Consider the following 18,026-nt stretch of genomic DNA (forward strand, 5'->3'; position numbering starts at 1 on the left):
AGCCTCCCACACCTGCCACCAATGGGGGCTCAACCCCCATCCCCAGCACCGATCTGATCCCCCACCAACTGTGTGTACTCTCCAGCCTCGGGCCACAGACTGTGGCAACTCCCGGGCTGGACAGTCTTGCTTAACAGACACTGGCCACTCCCCACGGCCTCGTGCTCCCCAGCCAGGGCTCACACACAGAGGTCTCACCCTTCTGACCTCCTGGGCCCCCAGCGCTCACCTTGTCACAGCTGCAGTATTCTACAGACAGGTGGGCTAGGGTCGGGAGTCCCAGCCCAGGCTCACTGCTCTCATTTGCAGAGAGGGGCAGATCACCACCCCCTACCCCTGCAGGGCAAGGCTGTCAGGAGCTTTGCCAGGGGCCTGCGCATACGATGACCAGATACCCCGCTTCCTACAGCTAGACCATCAAGCAGGTCCAGGTGGAGGGTGGCTGGGTTGGGGGCGGGGAAGCAGCTGGCAGTAGGATCCCCCGATCCAGGCAGCTGATCCCCCCCCACCATGGGGTCTTCCTTGGACTTTAGGGAGTGAGCCCTAAGTCTCTCAGCATATGCCTCCTGGGGTGGGGGTGGGGGGTGTCCCTAAACACAAAGACCCTCCCCCCACCCTTTATTTTTTTTTATTTTTAAAAAATTTTTTTTTAACATTTATTTATTTTTGAGACAGAGAGAGACAGAGCTTGAACAGGGGAGGGGCAGAGAGACAGGGAGACACAGAATCTGAAACAGGCTCCAGGCTCTGAGCTGTCAGCACAGAGCCCGACGCGGGGCTCGAACTCACGGACCGCGAGATCGTGACCTGAGCCGAAGTCGGCCGCTTAACCGACTGAGCCACCCAGGCGCCCCCCCTCACCCTTTATAGTAACCAATTCCGTGCTGGTCACTTGACAGATTTACTGTGTGCGTTTTACAGGTGAAGAAACTGAGCCTCAAGAGAAGCCAAGTGACCCGCCTAAGGTCCTAGAATCTGAAGGTCATGTGTCTGAGCTTTGAACCCACACTGGTCTCTGCATGTGCCCTAGGTCTGCCTCTCACTGCATTTGTCTTCCCGGTCTTTGTCTTTCTGAGTCGTGGTTTCCCCTTTGTAAAACCGGGTTAAGAATGATGATAGCTTTCCTTAAGTGTTTTGAGGATTAATCGCGATGCTCTCCATAAAGCACTTTGCAGTAGAAGTTAGTAAGTGCTCAATAAATGGCTTCTGTAGATAGTGTGATATTCTCGGCTCTCTCTGCCTGGGCTCTCTGGGTAGCAAGTATACTTCACTCATCTCCGTATCTGCAGACCCCAGCAGGGTGCCTAGCGCACGGGAAGCGGTACAAAAAATACAAAGAAGAAGATAGCTGTCCTCCTCACCATTATTTCTGTGTTTCGGCTGACCACGGTAAACCACTCTGGCCCGAGCCTGACGTTTGCAGGGCCTGGGGCAAGGGTACAAACAGAGGCCCACACACCAAATGTCCAAATGTTTAACTGTTATAAGCCAAGCTAATAACTCATTAAATAAAATAGGTTCTGTCCTCCTACCTTGACAAATACGCTTTCATCATGGCCCAAAAGGCCAAGTTCCAAATTAGAACTCTCTAATTCCTCTGAGCAATGAACTGGTCCCGCCTGCAGCTGCCCGCCCCCCCCCACCCCCCCTCAGCTGTATCTGTAACCCACAAATAGGCACCCCGTAGTCACTCCCCAGACCTGTAAGCGGGTACCTTGCTGTGTGGTCCACTTTCAGGAACTGAAGACGAGAGCTGTCACAGATTCTGCTCAGTTCGCTCTGCTATGTGAGGCTAATGGCCTGGGAGGGGTCAAGAAGTCCTAGATGCACCACTGACCAGCCCAGCAACCTTGGAGGAGCCCTGACGCTCAGCCGCCACATCCGTAAAATGGGCCAGCGGCGCTGCTGCCTGCAGCCCAGGGCTGAGGGGAAGGTCCACGTGAAAACAGGGACGTGCGTCTGCCTGGGGTCCCCCCAAGCCTGAGGAGGGGGTCGCAGGCAGGCCGGCCGCTCCGACTGGGGGGTACGAGGATGCAGAGGCGGGACTTGGGCAGCCCTCCAGGAAGTCGGGCCTCCGAGGATCCCGGGAGGAGGGGCTGCTGAGCCAGCAGAACTGCTGAAGCTCAGCCTGGAGTCGAGCTGGAGGCCGCCTCACTGCAGCCCGGGCTGGCCCCCTTCCCAGCTGCATGGCAGTCTCCACTGGGGCCTGCGCAAGCCCTGCTCCTGCCCACCAGCTGGAGGTGCCCCTCCCAGCCCCCCAGAGCCCTGCTGCCTGGTCCCTTACGTATAAAGTGGGGATGGCAAGGGGACCGTCCCCACGGGCTGCTGGGAGCACACAGCATATGTCAGCTGCCATCGTTCCTCTCATTCTCGTAGACGCCACCTCTGTAACGTGCTCGGCTTGTGCTTGCTACATAAGACAGGGTCAACAGCCATCCCCTCTTTCTGCCCAGCAGAGATGCTGGAGCTGCTCGGGCTGGGTGGGGAGCCCTGCCCGGCCCAGCAGTTACCCCTAGGCGTGGGACACGTGCATTCCCCAGGCTGTACCCAGAGCCCCCACAGAAAGGACAAACAGTTCAGGGCCTGGCCCCTGGGCCACAGGTGGGACCCCAGAGATACCTGGTGGAATCTTCCAGCCTTCCCTCAGCTCCAGCCCTCCCTCCTGCCTCCTGCTCTCAGGCTCCTTCGTGGGTTCAGACTGTTGCGGATGTCTTTCAGGTGTTGGGGCTCACAGAGCTCCCCTGCCAGCCTTCTGACCCACCCTACGTATTCATCTGCCGCTCCCAGAGCTGCCTGGGCGGAGCTCCTGTACTTACAGAGGAGGATGGAGGGGACACGCAAGGTGTCGGGCTGCGGAGAAGGGGCAAGGTCATGGGAGAGCTGAGCCCAGCAGGATGGGTTTTATCATGTTCCAGCTGTGTGCCCTTAGACGTATGACTCTACCTCTCTGAACCTCTGTTTCCCCATCTCCAAAACCAGCGTGGTTTCTCCTTGGCACAGCCATTGTGAAGACCAGATACCTTCTGGCGGTTTCTCAAAAAGTTAAACATAGAGTTACCATGTGACCCACCAGTTCCACTCCTAGTATACAGGGAAATGGAAACACATACTCAAAAAGATACTTGTACCAGCACATTCACAGCGGTATAATTCGTAATAGCCAAAAAGTGTAAACAACTCAAGTGTCCCCCAGCGGATGAGTGGGTAAATCAACGCAGTCCAGCCACACAATGGAATATTATTGGGCCATAAAGAGGAGTGAAGTGCTACATGCGCCCCCACCACCTGGATGAACTTTGAATCATCATGTTCAGTGAAAAAAGCCATATATCGTAGGATTCCATTTATATGCAATTTCCGGAACAGGCGAATCCATAGAGACAGAAAGTAGGCTGGCGGTTGCCAGGGGCTGGGGGTTGAGTGGGGAGGGGTAAGGGGGAGAGAGGGCACGGAGGTACAGGGTTTTCCTCTGGGGTGATGAAAATGTTCTGAAACTAAACAGAGGTAGTGATTGCACAGCACCGTAAATGTATTAAGAGCCATTAAATTGTTCCCTCTAAAAATGGTCAATTTCAGGAGCACCTGGCTGGTTCAGTGGGAAGAGAATGTGACTCTTGATCTCAGTCAGGGTTTGTGAGTTCAAGCTCCATGTTGGGTGTAGAGATCGCTAAAAAATAAACAAATAAAACTTAAAAAAATGTTTTTGAGTTTATGTATTTATTTTGAGAGAGAGAGAGAGCGTGCGCGCGAGCAGGGTAGGAACAGAGAGAGAGGGGGGGGGTAAAGAGAATCCCAAGCAGGCTCTGCACTGTCAGCACAGAACCTGATTTGGGCTTGAACTCACAAACTGTGAAATCATAACCTGAGCCAAAATCAAGAGTTGGACGCTTAACCCACTGAGCCACCCAGTCTCCCCAATAAATAAAACTTAAAAAAAAAAAAAAAAAAAAAAAGGTTAATTTCATAGTGTGTGAAAACAATTAAAACAAAAACACGCCCCGGGGCGGCTGGGTGGCTCAGTGGGTTAAGCGCTGACTCTTGATTTTGGCTCAGGTCGTGATCTCACGGTCTGGCTCGTGGGATCGAGCCCTGTGTCAGGCACTGTGCTGATGGTGCAGAGTCTGCTTGGGATTCTCTCTCTCTCCCTCAGAACGATGTCAAGTTCTTCTGCTGTTGTCCACCCTGGCAGGATGGAGCACGTGGCATCTGGAGCGGACAGAGGGAGAAAGCAAGCCCAGGGGAAGGAGGAAGGTGGGGAAGGAACTGGAGGGAAGGTTCCTGGGACCCAGGGCCCAGCGGCATGGTGGGGGGATGTGGAGCCAGAGGAAGGAGGGGAGGTGTGTTGCTGTGTTTTTAAGTGTGGTGGGAAGAAACCGTGGGATTTTTGTTTTTCCATTTAAGAGGATGAGGCCACAGTGCATGGAGTGTGGGCGTGCTAAATAGAACAGGAAGCATGAGGGACCCCAGTTTTGGAGGGGTCATTGGGCAGAGGGGGCAGACAAGAGGGTCAGGCCAGGGCTGAAGAGGACTGAAAGAGCCCAGACTAGGATTGCCATTCCTAGCAAATGAAACTACAAAACATCCAGTTAAACATCTGCATTCCCCATGGCCATCATTAGCTTTTTAGTACGAGTATATCCCGTGGAATATTTGGGATATACTTATACCAAAAAAATAATTATCGTTGCTTCCCTGAAATTCAAATGTTAACTGGGCGTCCTGTAATTTACTTGGGCATCCTAGACGGGCGTGGGCAGCAGGGGATGGAGGGAAGGGGGTGGGGCGGAGCCCCCCTTGGGACCAAGCCTGGAAAATGGGTAGCTGTCCGAAGGGTGGGGTGCCTCAGTGGGGAGAAGGCTGAGGCCAGGCCTCACGGGGGCCTCCCCCCGCCCCAGAACGTTGGTCTCGCCCCCCCCGCCTAAGTCTCGTGGTGTCGCCCAAGGCCCATCGATAACTCTACGCTCGGCCGCGGCCTCTATCGACTTGCTCCGGCTCCGCTCGCCGTCCTGGGCCCCGGCGGAGCGCAGAGGCGCGTGTAAGGTACGGGGGCCGCGGGGCGAGGGCCGCAAAGCGGCTCCTGGGTGGCCAGGAGAGAGAGCCTGGGTGAAGGTGGCCCAGCGGGACGCAGCCAGGGCTGTGGGCGAAGCACCGGGAAACCCGAGGGTCGGGCCAGAGAGCGCCCCCTCCCATCAGGCCTAGCCGCGGGCCCGCTACGCATGCGCAGCCGCAGGGCTCGGCTTTCCTCTCCGGCCCGTCCGCTTCCTTGCGCATGCGCGGCCCGCCCCTGCGGCAGAGCGGCGCCCCGGGCGTGACCGCCCCCTGCCGGCGACGGGTGGGGTGGCGTCCTGTCCCGGTCCGTGGGGCGCGGGACGGAGCACGTGCCTTGGAGCTGGGAGCTGTCCGTAGGTTGTCACGCGTTCTCTGAACCTCTAAGCCTGTTTTCTCATCTCTAAAATGAGAGTGATAATGCCTGTCTCTCAGCACCCAGTGGACCCAGAGGGTGTTCCCTAAATACCGCACCTCCCTCTCTGGTGCAGATGTTCTGACCTTTGACCCCTACTTTTCAGAAGTCGGGTCCAGTGCAGACCCAAGCCTTCTTCCACGCCATGAACACGTCCCCGGGCACGGTGGGCAGTGACCCGGTCATCTTGGCCACTGCGGGCTATGACCACACGGTGCGCTTCTGGCAGGCCCACAGTGGGATCTGTACCCGCACGGTGCAGCATCAGGACTCTGTATCCTCCACTCGGGGAAGGACGCCTGGTGGGGGTGCCAGCTTAGGCAAAGGACGGGTGCCTGGGGTGGGAAGGATGCAGCAGCCCAGCCGGACGGTGGAGGCCTCGAGGGTTCTGGCTCCAGGGCTCCGTTCGTCACGCTCCTTAACAGACCCTAGCAGGTGAACGCACTGGAGATCACGCCTGACCGCAGCATGATCGCGGCTGCAGGTACCTGTACCCTCGACCCCGACCCTCCATCTCTGCCGAGCCTCTCCAGGCACAGCCACTCTTCAGTTTACCCTGTGCCCCTAGGTTACCAGCACATTCGCATGTATGATCTCAGCTCCAACAACCCCAACCCCATCATCAGCTACGACGGGGTCAACAAGAACATCGCGTCTGTGGGCTTCCATGAGGACGGTCGGTGGATGTACACGGGTGGGGAGGACTGCACTGCTCGGATCTGGGACCTCAGGTGTGGGGCCGTGGGTAGGAGGGGCCTGCTGCTGGTTGTGTGGGGCTGGGGGCCAGCCAGGAGACCGTCTCGGGGCGGGGCCCTCCAAGCAGAGGCTGAGATGGGCTTTCCCGAGCGGGTGATTTATTGAGGGCAGTGACAAAAGCAGGGTAGCGCAGGGGTGAAGCCACACAAAGACGAGCCCGGCCTCAGGCCTCAGCCTGACACCGTAGAGAGCTCTGGAGCACGAACTGCATCAAGCGCCACCTTGAGGCCAGGGGCCGCCCCTGGGGGTGCCGAATGCAGAGAGCACGTTGTGGGGCGCTGATCGCACCCACTACAGCGTGTGCCCCGCCCCAAAGGTCCCGCAACCTACAGTGTCAGCGGATCTTCCAGGTGAACGCACCCATTAACTGCGTGTGCCTGCACCCCAACCAGGTGAGGGGTGCGCACGGGGCCGGGCACCGAGGTGTGCAGGAGGGCGGGAGACTCCCGCCCTCCCTCACCTCCCCTGCACCCCAGGCGGAGCTCATCGTGGGTGACCAGAGCGGCGCCATCCACATCTGGGACTTGAAGACCGACCACAACGAGCAGCTGATACCCGAGCCTGAGGTCTCCATCACGTCTGCCCACATTGACCCCGATGCCAGCTACATGGCAGCCGTCAACAGCACCGTGAGTCCTGGGTGTGAGCACGCGGGGGAGGCCAGCTCCACCCGGCCCCTTATCCTCCTCACTCCTCCGCGTGGCTTATTCCCCAGATGTTCCCTCACACTCCCCCACCCCCCGCAGGCCTGCTCCCCCCACCCTGGGCTCCAACCCAGCCACCAAAGCCAGAAACCCGGGTGTCGATCCTGACGCCCCCTCTCGCTCCTACCATGGCTCATCTAGCGGCTGTCACCTCCACCTCCAGAGCCTCTCGATTCCACTTCCCTCTCCTCCCCGTCTCCTCCTGGTCCCAGTTTGGCTTGTGTGCCCGCACATCGGCTGCGGCCGCTCTGTGTCCTCCCTCCGCCCTCACTGATACCCTCCACCCCTGTGCCACTCTCTCTCAGCTGCCCGAGGGCTCCATTCCCTGCACAGACCCCTAGGTGACCTGGCTCTTCACCCTGGCCTTGGGACGCTGGGGTTTAGCCCCGATGCCCCGTCTGGCCTCATCTTCTCCCTGTAATGTCCTTACATCTCAACAGATCAGCTGTCCCATGGTGTCCCCCAGACCGCCCTCCTTCTGTCCCCACTGTCTGAGGGGCCCGACTCCCTTCTCATTCTTCACACTCCCGTTGGCCAGCAGCACTCCCGAAGGCCAGGCGCGGCCTCTCGCTCTCAGCTTGCCGGGCAGTCTGTGCGGGCAGGACCAGAGGTGCCGGCCACACGTCCCGGGCCCCCAGATCTCTGCGTGTTGGGTGGCAGCCCCTGGGTCTGGGTCCAGCTGCCAGGGCAGCCTTCCCTGTGCGTCAGACGGAAGGCTCCAGGCTTCCCGTGACTCCCCGCCTGCTTGCAGGGGAACTGCTACGTCTGGAATCTGACCGGGGGCATTGGCGACGAGGTGACACAGCTCATCCCCAAGACCAAGATCCCTGCACACACCCGCTACGCCCTGCAGTGCCGCTTCAGCCCCGACTCCACGTGTGTGCGGGCTCGGGGGGCCTGATGGGTCGGGGCCTGCCTCGTGGACGGCGGAGGGGTGCAGGGTGGGGAGGGGCTGCTGATGACACCCCCGCCGCACTCACGCCCCTCCCTAGGCTCCTTGCCACCTGCTCGGCTGACCAGACCTGCAAGATCTGGAGGACGTCCAACTTCTCCCTGATGACAGAGCTCAGCATCAGGAGCAGCAACCCGGGAGAGTCATCCCGAGGCTGGATGTGGGGCTGCGCCTTCTCGGGGGACTCGCAGTACATCGTCACCGGTGAGCCCGGTGTACCCGGCCTGTCCGTCCCCATCCCCGCCAGCCCCCCGCACTCCTGCCCTGGGGCTGCGTGCTGAGCCACTGCTTACGCCCTCCCCGCAGCCTCCTCTGACAACCTGGCCCGGCTCTGGTGCGTGGAGGACAGGAGAGATCAAGAGAGAGTACGGGGCCATCAGAAAGCTGTGGTCTGCTTGGCCTTCAACGACAGCGTGCTGGGCTAACCTGGGCCCCCTCGGAGCCGCAGGCAGCTGCCAGGCAGCGCCTGCTGAATACGTCTGTCCGGATGCCCGGCTCAGAGGGAACCTCCACCAGCCCAGGCCAGCTGGCCCTGCCTGGCTACCCTGGTCCCCTCGGCCGGCTTCCAGGGGCCAGGCCGGTATGGCCCGGGATCCTCTCAGCTTCCAGTTGCTTATGTGGATGTGACAGGCAGCCGACCTGAGCCAGCCTACCCTCGTTTCAGAAATTCCAGAGCCACGTGACTTAGGGGATCCGAGGCTGGTGTCCCGTCCCAAGCCAGTGTTCCCTCACCGCTGCCCGTTCTGTGTTCTGAAGCCACAAAGAAACACCGTTACGGCCAGGTGCAGGGTTTATTAGCTCCGCCGGCAGCCCACCTTCCCTTGCGACTGATGGCGGGGGACGGCCAGCTGGCTGGCCTGTGGGCCGGGCGGGCTCTGAACTCAGTCTGGGAGGTAATAAAAGCAGACCGACACGCAGATGTGCTGTGGGGGAAGCAGATGTCGATGCACAGGTATAGACCAGCCGCTGCCTCCGGGGTCCTGGGGGAAGGGGCCTGCTTGAGCCCCAGGGGGCTCCTCACCCTTCTCTCCAGGATGTCGTGCAGGAGCCCGGGCCTCTCAGCACAGCCCCAACTTACCCTCTGCTCGACGGGCCAGTAAATGGGCGTTTTCGTGCAAGGTGCCGCACCGACTACCCCACCTGGGCGGGGTCCACCTCACGGTCCCCAAGCACTGCCAGCAGCTCCTGGACGTAGCGGGTGTCCTGGCTGGGGCCGTGAGACCCTTGGGCCTGCGGAGAAGACTCTGGTGGGCCATGGCACTGGGGCACCTGCACCTGCCCTGCTTGGGGCAGGGCCTGTCCCCTGGACACGCTGGCCCGGTGCCGGCACCACCCTCAGCTCTTGTCAGCAGCCTCGGCCAAGGGAAGACAAGGTTTCTGTTCCCTGAAACCAGAGCTCCGGCCCGTTGCAGGGCCGGGCTGTACACAGGACCCTTTGTCCCCTGGCCCCGGGAGCCTGGCCGCATGGGCCGCACGGGGCTGCTTACCTGTGAGCTGTTCACCAGCAGCTCTAGGGTCTCGCGATCTCGGGGTTCCATCGGGCGGAGGAAGCAGGCCCGGTGCTCTGAGGGGCGGTAACAGACGCGGCCCTGGGGAGGCAGGCGGGTGAGGCAGGGCCACCTGTACATCCGTGGGTGCTGACCACACCCCCAGCCCACTCACGCTCTGCCCATCGAACAGCACCGCCCAGCTGTGGTTGCTCTGAGCTGGGGTCACCCGGATGGTCGCCACGTTCCGGGCCGCATCCACCTGGGTGGTTTGGTTGGACCGGGGTGCCCTGGGGCCCGGGAGGGTCAGACGGAGCATCTGCAGCAGAGGCTGACATCAGGAAGCCAGAGCTCAGCTGGGTAGGCCGGGGCGGCCCCCGACACGCCCCCAGTTCTCCCTGTGAGGTTTCTGACCCCTCCACCCGCCTGGGCCTCCTGCCTCTGCTCAGGGCCCTGGCTCCACCGGAAGGCTGGGATGTGCTGTCCTCCCCCCACCTCCCAGTGTCTGTGTCCCTGGCTGGGTCCTGAGGAGGAGCTCACCTCGGGAGGGCTGTGAGCGAAGCCAAGAAGCCCTCCGGCCACGGTCCCCGCAGCGGCCAGTGCCAGCAGCAGCAGGAGCAGGCCGGGGGTCTTCCAGGGCTTGGCCTTCACCCGGGGGCACATCGCAGTCTGTGGGGCCTAGAGCAGAGACCGGGGAGCAGGCTGGTTCGGGAAGGCGAGGGGTGGGAGGTGGGCACTTGCGCTCCTGTCCCCTGCCCGGGTCAAGCCCTGGGTCTCTGTCCCTGGAGAGGGCACCAGGTGTTCGGAGGCACTCACCTGGCCGGGCCCGGGGCTCTCCTCGCAGCAGCCCGTCTGCTCCATGCCGCGGCCCTGGTGACAATGCGCTGATTGTCTGCTGCCCCTTGCAGTCGGCTGGGGAAACCTCGGTACAGTGATGAGCCAACAACCATCCCGGCCCCCTCCTCTCCTGCCCCCCTTGCTTCCCGCCAGCCCAGCTACCTGATATCAGGGTCAGAGCCAGGACAGCCCCCGTCCTTGAAGCGGGGGTGGGGCGCTTGTCACTGTGCCTGGCTCTTGGACACCTGGCCTGTGCTAACTGGAGACTGGAAGTGCATGGCTGTCCGGGAAACCAGGTCCCACTGATCGGCACCGAGGGCCCCAGGCAGAACGACTTTACAGAGTCTGCTTGGGGACGGGCTTAAGTTTTCTCAAGAGGCTGTTCCAGTCTCTTTACTGTTACTTCTGGATTCCTGGGGCCTGGCTCGTGGCAAACCATCAATAAATGCGTTTCATGAATGACCGGTGAGGGAGTTCGCGCCGCCTGTGTCCTTCGATCCCATGTCCCCCCAGCCGCTTCCCGATTCCTCAGACGTAGCACGCAGGTGTGAGACCAGGATGGGTCCAGGCAGCCTACTGGAGCCCCTGCACTGCCGGCCCGGCCCTGCCCGGGGTGGTTTCCTCTGAGGCCCTGCTCCCAGCCTGCGCCTCCAGCTTCTTCAGGACGCGGGTTGTGACGGGCCAGGCACCGGCAGCTCACAGGATGTGTGCTCCCAACAAGCTTCACACCCTGTGGTCCTTGCCTGTGGCTTTCCTCTGTGCCTTTTTCCTAATTCCCCGGAACCCACTCACCCGCCCCTCTGTAACGGGCCTGGGATGCGGTGACGTCCTGGTGGTCGGCACCCCGGCTCTGGAACTGCGATCCCAGAACACGTCCTCCTTGGAGCCCCCCACACCCACACTGGGCGAGGCTGCTGCAGCCTCTGCACGAGGGCTGCTGTCAAAACACGGGCAAAGAACGCCAGAGTCAGCGCAGGTTTGAGAGTTTAATACAGATTTGGGTTCACACAGTGCAACAGGGAGAGAGATGCGGCGCACTTGGGCTCCCGGGCCGCTGCCCGGCGGAAGCGTTGCCGGCTGCCGCACCTGCCGCGTGCTCCTGGTGTGGGTGACAACGCCCTGACAGGCCTGCTCAATATCCAGACCCACCTTGAGCCGACCTCGCAGAGCCAACGTCAGCACCACCAACCTCACAGGTGCTGGCCGCCCTCGTGCTGCCCCGCCGCAGAGTTCAAACCCCAGACACCCCACCCCGGCCCCGGGAAGAGCTGCAGGCTTGGGACACCCTTTATTGCTATGAGAACTTAAGAGATTCAGTGAAGGAGCGGCTCTGGGGCTAGGAGAGAAACTGGGGGCAAATGCCAGTGGAATACAGGGAGAGGCACCAGGAAGGAGTCGGCCAAAAGGAACAGCTTCCCAGGCCCTGCCCTACAAGTACGGCTGGACAGCCTGCTTATCAGGTCAGCAACTTAGGGAAGAGGCAGAAAAGGCCAGGGCCCACTGCCAAGAACCCTTGGCTAGCAGGTGGACCCAGCCAGTCCTCCCGCTGGCCTCCCACAAGGGGCTCCAGAGCCGACATGAGTGGCCTCGTGGACCACTGGCATCTCACCCCCACCCCGACAGGGTGCGGGAGGACAGGAAGACATCGGATGCCTTGTAAAAGGATTTCCTGTTCTTGGGGACACCTCCTTCCTCCCCCCCTCCCCTCCCCACAGGCGCCCAGGGCGACAGGCATTCCTTGGCCAGCACATGCCTTTAGCCGTGCTGCTGGCTGCGGGGCACGGAGACTTCTCCGGGGGATTTTTCCCTACAAGACAGAGCACAGCTATTAATTAACACACTTAAGATTCAATTCCACCGTTTGACAAAAGTTGTTCAAAACTGTAAAAAAATAATTTTTGGTACCAACACTTCTCTGAGCTCTCTGCACGGCTGCCCAGAGTTCAGCAAAGGCATCCACACCCTCTCGGCTGCTCGGCCAACGCTTTGCTCAGTTCAAGTCAGCTGGATTTAAATGCACACTTGAAAAAACCGAGGCTTAGCAGGACGCAGTTGCCAGAACTCCGTGACCACATAGGAGGTGTGGCAGCCCTGGGCATCCGAAGCGGAACAGACACTTGATTGTGACATCAGAGTGGTTTTTAAGGAAGCGTGGGGCAGTGGTGGTGAGGTCAGCACCCTGCGGCCCAGGGACAGGGACATACCCTGTCCTCCACTCCCACCCTGCAGGTGAGGAGCCGGGATCCCGGAGCAGGATCATCCGCAGACGACCACACAGACAGGCCCCGGGGCTCTTTGTACAAGTTCCTCCCAACAGTCAAAATAACCGGACCGTCCTCCCCTTTACCCTGTATAGGAGGCCCAATCCCTGAATAAAATTTTCAATAAAACATGGAACATCCTAGACCGGCTTCAGTCCCATGAGCAGGTTGGGTAACCGCCCTGAGGTGACCCGAATCCTGGACAGATTAAGCCTGCCCTGGTCAATGGCACCGGATGCCCAGGACCCCACAACGCCCTCCAGGTTTAAAAGTGCATCTTCAAATATAAGCATCTGTAAACAACATCGCCCCCCAAACGTTTACTTACAAGGTTAACAACTAGCGCCTTTACTTAACGCCAAGTATACTCTCTGAAGCCACCTAGCTGAGCGGGTGCTTAAGCCCCACCTATTAATTTGGGTAAGTGGTTTTCAATTTGTTTTATTCTGGAGATTAAAGACACTAAGTCTTTAACCTTGAAGGGCGGGCAAAAGGTCAGCTATGCTGTCAACATAGAAGTCAGGAACCATTTTCTTCTTAGACATGCAGTCACTTTCCTGATTACTCTTCACGTCCCCTAGAGTGGAAACGCCGGTGAGGGTCAGGATGGTCTTCAGACCACAGGTGACGCCCAGGAGGATGTCTGTGTCCAGGCGATCTCCCACCATGACGGTGCGCTCTGGGTCGATGCCGTACTCCTGGGACACGCAGTCGAAGATGAAGCGGCTGGGTTTCCCTATGATGTCGGCCTGGCGCTGGGCGGCCATCTCCACGGCTCGGACCAGACAGCCGGTACCTGCGGGGCGGAGAGGGAGGGGAGGAGAGCACCCGGGGTCAGAGGACAGGAGCGGCCGGCGGCCCGCCCTGAGCCTCCCGCCGCCCCCGCCCCGCACGGACCCGCGATGAAGCGGCCGTTCTCGAGCGGGAGCCGGTTGTCCATGTTGGTGCCTACGAGCAGGCAGCCGGGCTGCTGCAGGTAGCGCACCGCCTTGGTGAGCTTCATGTAGCTGAAGTGCGGGTCGAAGCCCACCACGACCGCGCGCACATCCGGATCGAGCGGCGCGTCCAGCCAGGCCCCGGGGCTGTCGCCCAGCAGCGGCTCGGGCCCCACGCCCACGCAGGAGACGCCCACGGCCTTCAGCTCGGCGGCCAGGGCCTCGCTGCCCAGCACGTAGGCCTTAGGGGCCGGTGCGCCCGCCAGGCGCTGGCGCAGGTAGAGCGCGGTGCAGTAGGCCGTGCCGAAGACCTCGAGGCCGGCGCCGGGCCCCGCCGGGCCGCCGAAGCCCAGGCGCCGCAGCTTCTCGGCGTAGGCCTCGCGGGTCTTGCTGCTGTTGTTGGTGATGAAGCCGAGGCGCTTGCCGCTGGCCCGCAGCGCCGACAGGGCCTCGGGCGCGCCGGGCACGGCCGTCTCGCCGCGCCACAGCACGCCGTCGCAGTCGAACAGCAGCGTGTCCACGTCGGCCAGCAGCGCCTGGGCCCGCTCGGCGCTCAGCCGCACGCAGCGGGCGTCGTCACCGCCGGCCTCCGCCACCGCCGCCATGGCCGCCCGCCGCCGCCGCCACCGGCCGCCCCCGCCGCCGCCGCCGCCGCCGCCGCCACCGTCCTCTCCTTGCAGCCGCCCGCCGCAGCTCCCGCCCCGCCCCCGCGCTCATTGGCCCCGCTCCTCGCGCGCGCCGCCCATTGGACGCCACCTGCGCCAATCCGCCCCCGCCTCCCGCGGGCTGCGGGAACTCAGCGCCAACCGTCGCGGCCCGGCACTGCGAGGCGGGCGGCCATTGGCTATTGAGTCCGAGGCTCCCCGGTGATTGGCTGGAAGGGAGCCAACCGGCATTCGGAGAGGAGCGTTCACTGCGGAAACGCTGCGGAGGAGCCCAGAGCCGGCGCTGGACGTAAGGCCGCAGCTCATTGGCGGCCGCAGGGCAGCTCGCCCATTGGCGCCGCGTGGTCAGCCTAGGTGACGGAGGCCCTTAATCGAGTGACCCCGGGCCGGGCCGGCTGCCGATTGGCTGGCTTCTCCGCGGCAGGAGCGCGGCGGGGCGTTGTGGGGGGGCGGAGAGGTCCCCCTTGGGGTCGGCGTCACGCCTGCACCTTTCCTGGGCGGCGCCGGGCCGTGCCCTCCGCCCCGGGCACGCTGCGGACGGACACGGTGTTAGCGCGTGAGCCGATTACGGCTGAGTGCCGAGTGCAGCCCGGGGCTCCGTCCCGGCAGGCCTCGCGTTCCCATATCCGGTCCTTTGCAAAAACGCTCTCCCTAAGGGGCGCCTGGGTGGCTCAGTCGGTTTAGCGTCCGACTTTGGCTCGGGTCATGATTTCGGGGTTGGTGAGTTCGAGCCCCGCGTGGGGCTCTGTGCTGACAGCTCAGAGCCTGGAGCCTGCCTCGGATTCTGTGTCTCCCTCTCTCTCTCTGCCCCCTCCCTGCTTGTGCTCTGTCTCTCTCTGTCTCTCAAAAATGAATAAGTGTAAAAAAAAAAAAATTTTTTTTTTTAAACGCTCTCCCTGTGCCTTAGTGGTCCTGTGAACGGGTTATTTATTATAAGGCGGCGGGATTGCCTTAGTGGTCATGCGAACGAGTTATTACAAGGCGGCAGGTTTAGGGGTTAAGACACTGCGTAGAACACAGCACTTACCATCATCTTCATACACAGTAAAAGTGCATCGATCTTAAGTGTGCAGCTTGATGGAATTTTACATACCTATACGTCTGTGTGAACACAACCCACATCAAGCCAGAGAATATGTCCCTCGTTCCAGAAAGTTCCCTCACAGTCCCTCAGCCAGTCAATAGCGGATACCCCTCCCCCGACCACTTTTCCGACTTCTGTCACCATGGAATGAGTCATAGCCTCCTCTGCCTGTTCCAGATGGTCTCACAGACTTGCCATGAGTCTCGCTTCTATGGATCGACACAATGTCTGGGAAATCCATCCTTTTCTGTTGTTCTAATTGCCATGTGAGCCCTTGTAAGAATACATCCGTCGGTCTGTTCTCCAGTAGGTGGACATTGGGTTGTTTGCAGTTTGGGAGCATTGTAAATAATACTTCTGTGAACATTCTGGTTCCTACACACTCATTTGTGGACCCAGGCACTCATTTCTCTTGGGTGAAATATAATTGCGATTGGAACTGCAAGTTCACAGGTAGGTGTATGTTTATTGTTATTACTTCCGTAGGGCCAGGGAGCAGAATTGCAAAGGGCCCGGTTTCTTGAAAGCCTACCCTGTGACGGGTGCCCCAGACCCCCAGCTCCCAGAGTGTCAAACTCCTGCTCTTCTCTTGGGCCCCAGGTCTCCATAAAGTCTGCTGTGGACCCACTCCCACCCCCAAACCCATGAGGTAAAACCAGTGACCTCAGTTGCCTTAGGGCCCTGTTTATTTATACGTGGCTCGTTTCTGCTGGTCTCTGTTGGCCTGGGAACCCCTGGAGGAGATTGGAGGGGCCGTGGCCCACAAAGGCAGGGCATGCAAAGTGTTCCTGCCTGGTGCACCCACTGCCCACGAGGGGAGCACCTTCCTCCCTGTGTCTTCCCACTTAGTTTTGGTGGTGGAGCTGACGCGGGGAAGAGCTGGATTTGACAGAAGATCAGAAATGCTGCTTTCACCCAGAAGCATCCAGGGTATATGGTACACTGGCCAGTGCTGTTGCGGTCCAGCCATGGGCCAGCGTGTGCAATACCTGCCCGGGTGCCTTGGTCTACTGGGCACTGGTAAGCATCTAGGCACTGAGCCCTGCTCCTCACCTGCATTACAGCCCTAAGAGGCAGAGGCTAGTAGTGTCCCCATTCGTGGATGAGGAAACTGAGCCAGAGAGAGTCACCGGCTGGACGAGGTAGGGTTGGGATTAAGCTCAGTTGACTCCAAAGTGGAGCTCTGCCATACCTGATTGGTTTGACACGTCCTGTGGGTTGTAGGGACCGAGCCGGCACGGTGGGAAAGGTGGGGCGGCCAGTGTCGAGAGGGGAGGTGGTTGTGGTCATGGTCCTGCAGGAGGCTGGAAGGGACAGTGCACTTTATGGCAGGGGGGCTGACCTTGAGTGAGGTGCCCTGTATAGATGGGGGAGGAGTGCATCATGGTCATGATGTGTTCCCGACACACGGTAGACGTTCAGTGTATACCTGCGAATGGATGGCGCCAGGGTTCCCCAAAGTGAGGAAGCCCCCCCTGCGGGCTATACGGGGCACGGATTTAGATGGTACCAGGACAGACACCAGACGCTATTTAATTTTAACAGCCTTGCATGGATTTAAATTGTATTAGGAACTAATGCGGGTGCCCGGTGGCTCAGCAGGCCCGGTCTGACTCTTGATGTCGGCTCAGGTCATGGTCCCATGGTTCGTGGGATCGAGCCCCACGTTGGGTTCTGCGCTGACAGTGAGGAGCCTGCTCGGGATTCTTTCTCTCTCCCTCTCTCTCTGCCCCTCCCCTGCTTGCATGCTCACTCTCTCTCTCTCTCTCTCAAAATAAATAAGCAAACATGAAAAAAGTTGTATTAGAAAATGCAAGTAGCCATTGAATCTGTTTTCGCAGATGGTATTGCTTCCAATGAGCTAAGTAAAAAAGGGAGTCATTTCAAAAGGACTCAAGTGGCACACAAAAAAATTCGGAAGCAATCTAAATATTCTTCGGCATGGGATTGGTTCAACAAGTCCATCAAAGAACAGAGGTCGAGCAGTCCTCTTACAGGGTGATGGAGTCTCCGTGGCTCTGGCCACGGCAGGTCAGCACAGCACTGACTCTAAAAACACACAGGGTGCCTCTGGAGCCCGTGCCGCGGAGGGCTGGGTCGGGGAGGAGGCTGTTTGGGGGAGTGGGGACTCCGGTTTTCCTGTCTTTCTCTGGCCACTCTGCCTTTCAGTGACCTTAGGCCTGTCTGCCCCTGTACCCGCTGGCCTGCGTGGGCTCTCGCTAACGCAGGACCTGGGACTCACTGGTACAGGATGCCCTTTCCTGACTCCCAGGGAGCCACCAGGCAGGAGCTTTGGTCCGCTCCGGACACGGTTCTGGAGCACACGGCAGGCAGGCTCTCTGTCTCCCCTGGGCCGGCTCCTCCTCGTGTCCACCCACACTCAGGGTGTCCTCTGCCTTTGAGACCCTGCCCCATCCCATTCCTCTGGGGCTTCCTCTCTCTCTCTGATGCTGGCTTCACCATTACTCTTCAGCACATCCTTAAGTGAGGTGTCTTCCTGGTCCTCCTTCCCAGAAGCCCCCTCCACAAGCTCCCCCCAGCCCCCGGTCTTCCTCCGTTTGTCCCTCTCAGAGACCATCCATCTGGGATCTTCTTGCCTCTATGGGCCCTGAGGTCCTTTTATCCGCACAGCAGTCAGAGGGATCCTTTTGAAATGCGTTCACACCGTCTGCCTATCCCCCTGCATTGGCGAGCAAGCCTCATGCAGAAAGCAACCTCATCGTTACCCCAGTCTGACTTCTGACCGTCTGACCTGTGCTTCACACAGGCCAGCTTCTGCCAGGCCAAGGGTCCTCGGGGCCCAGCTGGGCAGCCCCAGCATGGAGACAGTCTCTGCTTGGTGTCCTTGCCAGGGCAGAACAGTCTACTCTGCCCCGTCCCTTGA

The 18,026-nt window shown here is 60.2% G+C and overlaps 3 protein-coding genes across 4 annotated transcripts; 1 reads left to right on the plus strand and 2 right to left on the minus strand.

The window, feature by feature from the left end:
• The first annotated feature begins 4,996 nt into the window (after positions 1-4,996).
• On the plus strand, positions 4,997-10,656 carry MLST8 (MTOR associated protein, LST8 homolog). Of its 2 annotated transcripts, none has more exons than XM_030300751.1 (9): positions 4,997-5,040; positions 5,568-5,735; positions 5,894-5,945; positions 6,030-6,192; positions 6,534-6,609; positions 6,694-6,846; positions 7,673-7,797; positions 7,914-8,077; positions 8,180-10,656. In XM_030300751.1, the coding sequence occupies exons 2-9, from the start codon at positions 5,607-5,609 to the stop codon at positions 8,296-8,298; spliced, it is 981 nt and encodes a 326-aa protein (XP_030156611.1). In that variant the 5' UTR covers positions 4,997-5,040; positions 5,568-5,606; the 3' UTR covers positions 8,299-10,656. The 2 variants fall into 2 exon arrangements, with proteins under 2 accessions (XP_030156611.1, XP_030156612.1); XM_030300752.1 differs by having other exon boundaries at positions 5,019-5,040; positions 5,571-5,735.
• BRICD5 (BRICHOS domain containing 5) lies at positions 8,646-10,249 on the minus strand. The gene is given in 10 exon segments (XM_030300754.1): positions 8,646-8,802; positions 8,805-8,828; positions 8,831-8,853; positions 8,952-8,966; positions 8,969-8,992; positions 8,995-9,103; positions 9,361-9,462; positions 9,536-9,691; positions 9,901-10,038; positions 10,177-10,249. Coding segments are annotated over 10 exon segments (684 nt in total). The 5' UTR covers positions 10,222-10,249; the 3' UTR covers positions 8,646-8,754.
• A 514-nt stretch (positions 10,657-11,170) lies between the features above and the next one.
• Positions 11,171-14,012, minus strand: LOC115504078 (phosphoglycolate phosphatase). The gene is made up of 2 exons (XM_030300753.1): positions 13,356-14,012; positions 11,171-13,254 (listed from the first exon to the last, which is right to left on the minus strand). The coding sequence occupies exons 1-2, from the start codon at positions 13,996-13,998 to the stop codon at positions 12,929-12,931; spliced, it is 969 nt and encodes a 322-aa protein (XP_030156613.1). The 5' UTR covers positions 13,999-14,012; the 3' UTR covers positions 11,171-12,928.
• Positions 14,013-18,026: the final 4,014 nt, after the last annotated feature.

Source organism: Lynx canadensis, chromosome E3, assembly GCF_007474595.2.
Source record: "Lynx canadensis isolate LIC74 chromosome E3, mLynCan4.pri.v2, whole genome shotgun sequence".
NCBI classification, from domain to species: Eukaryota; Metazoa; Chordata; class Mammalia; order Carnivora; family Felidae; genus Lynx; species Lynx canadensis.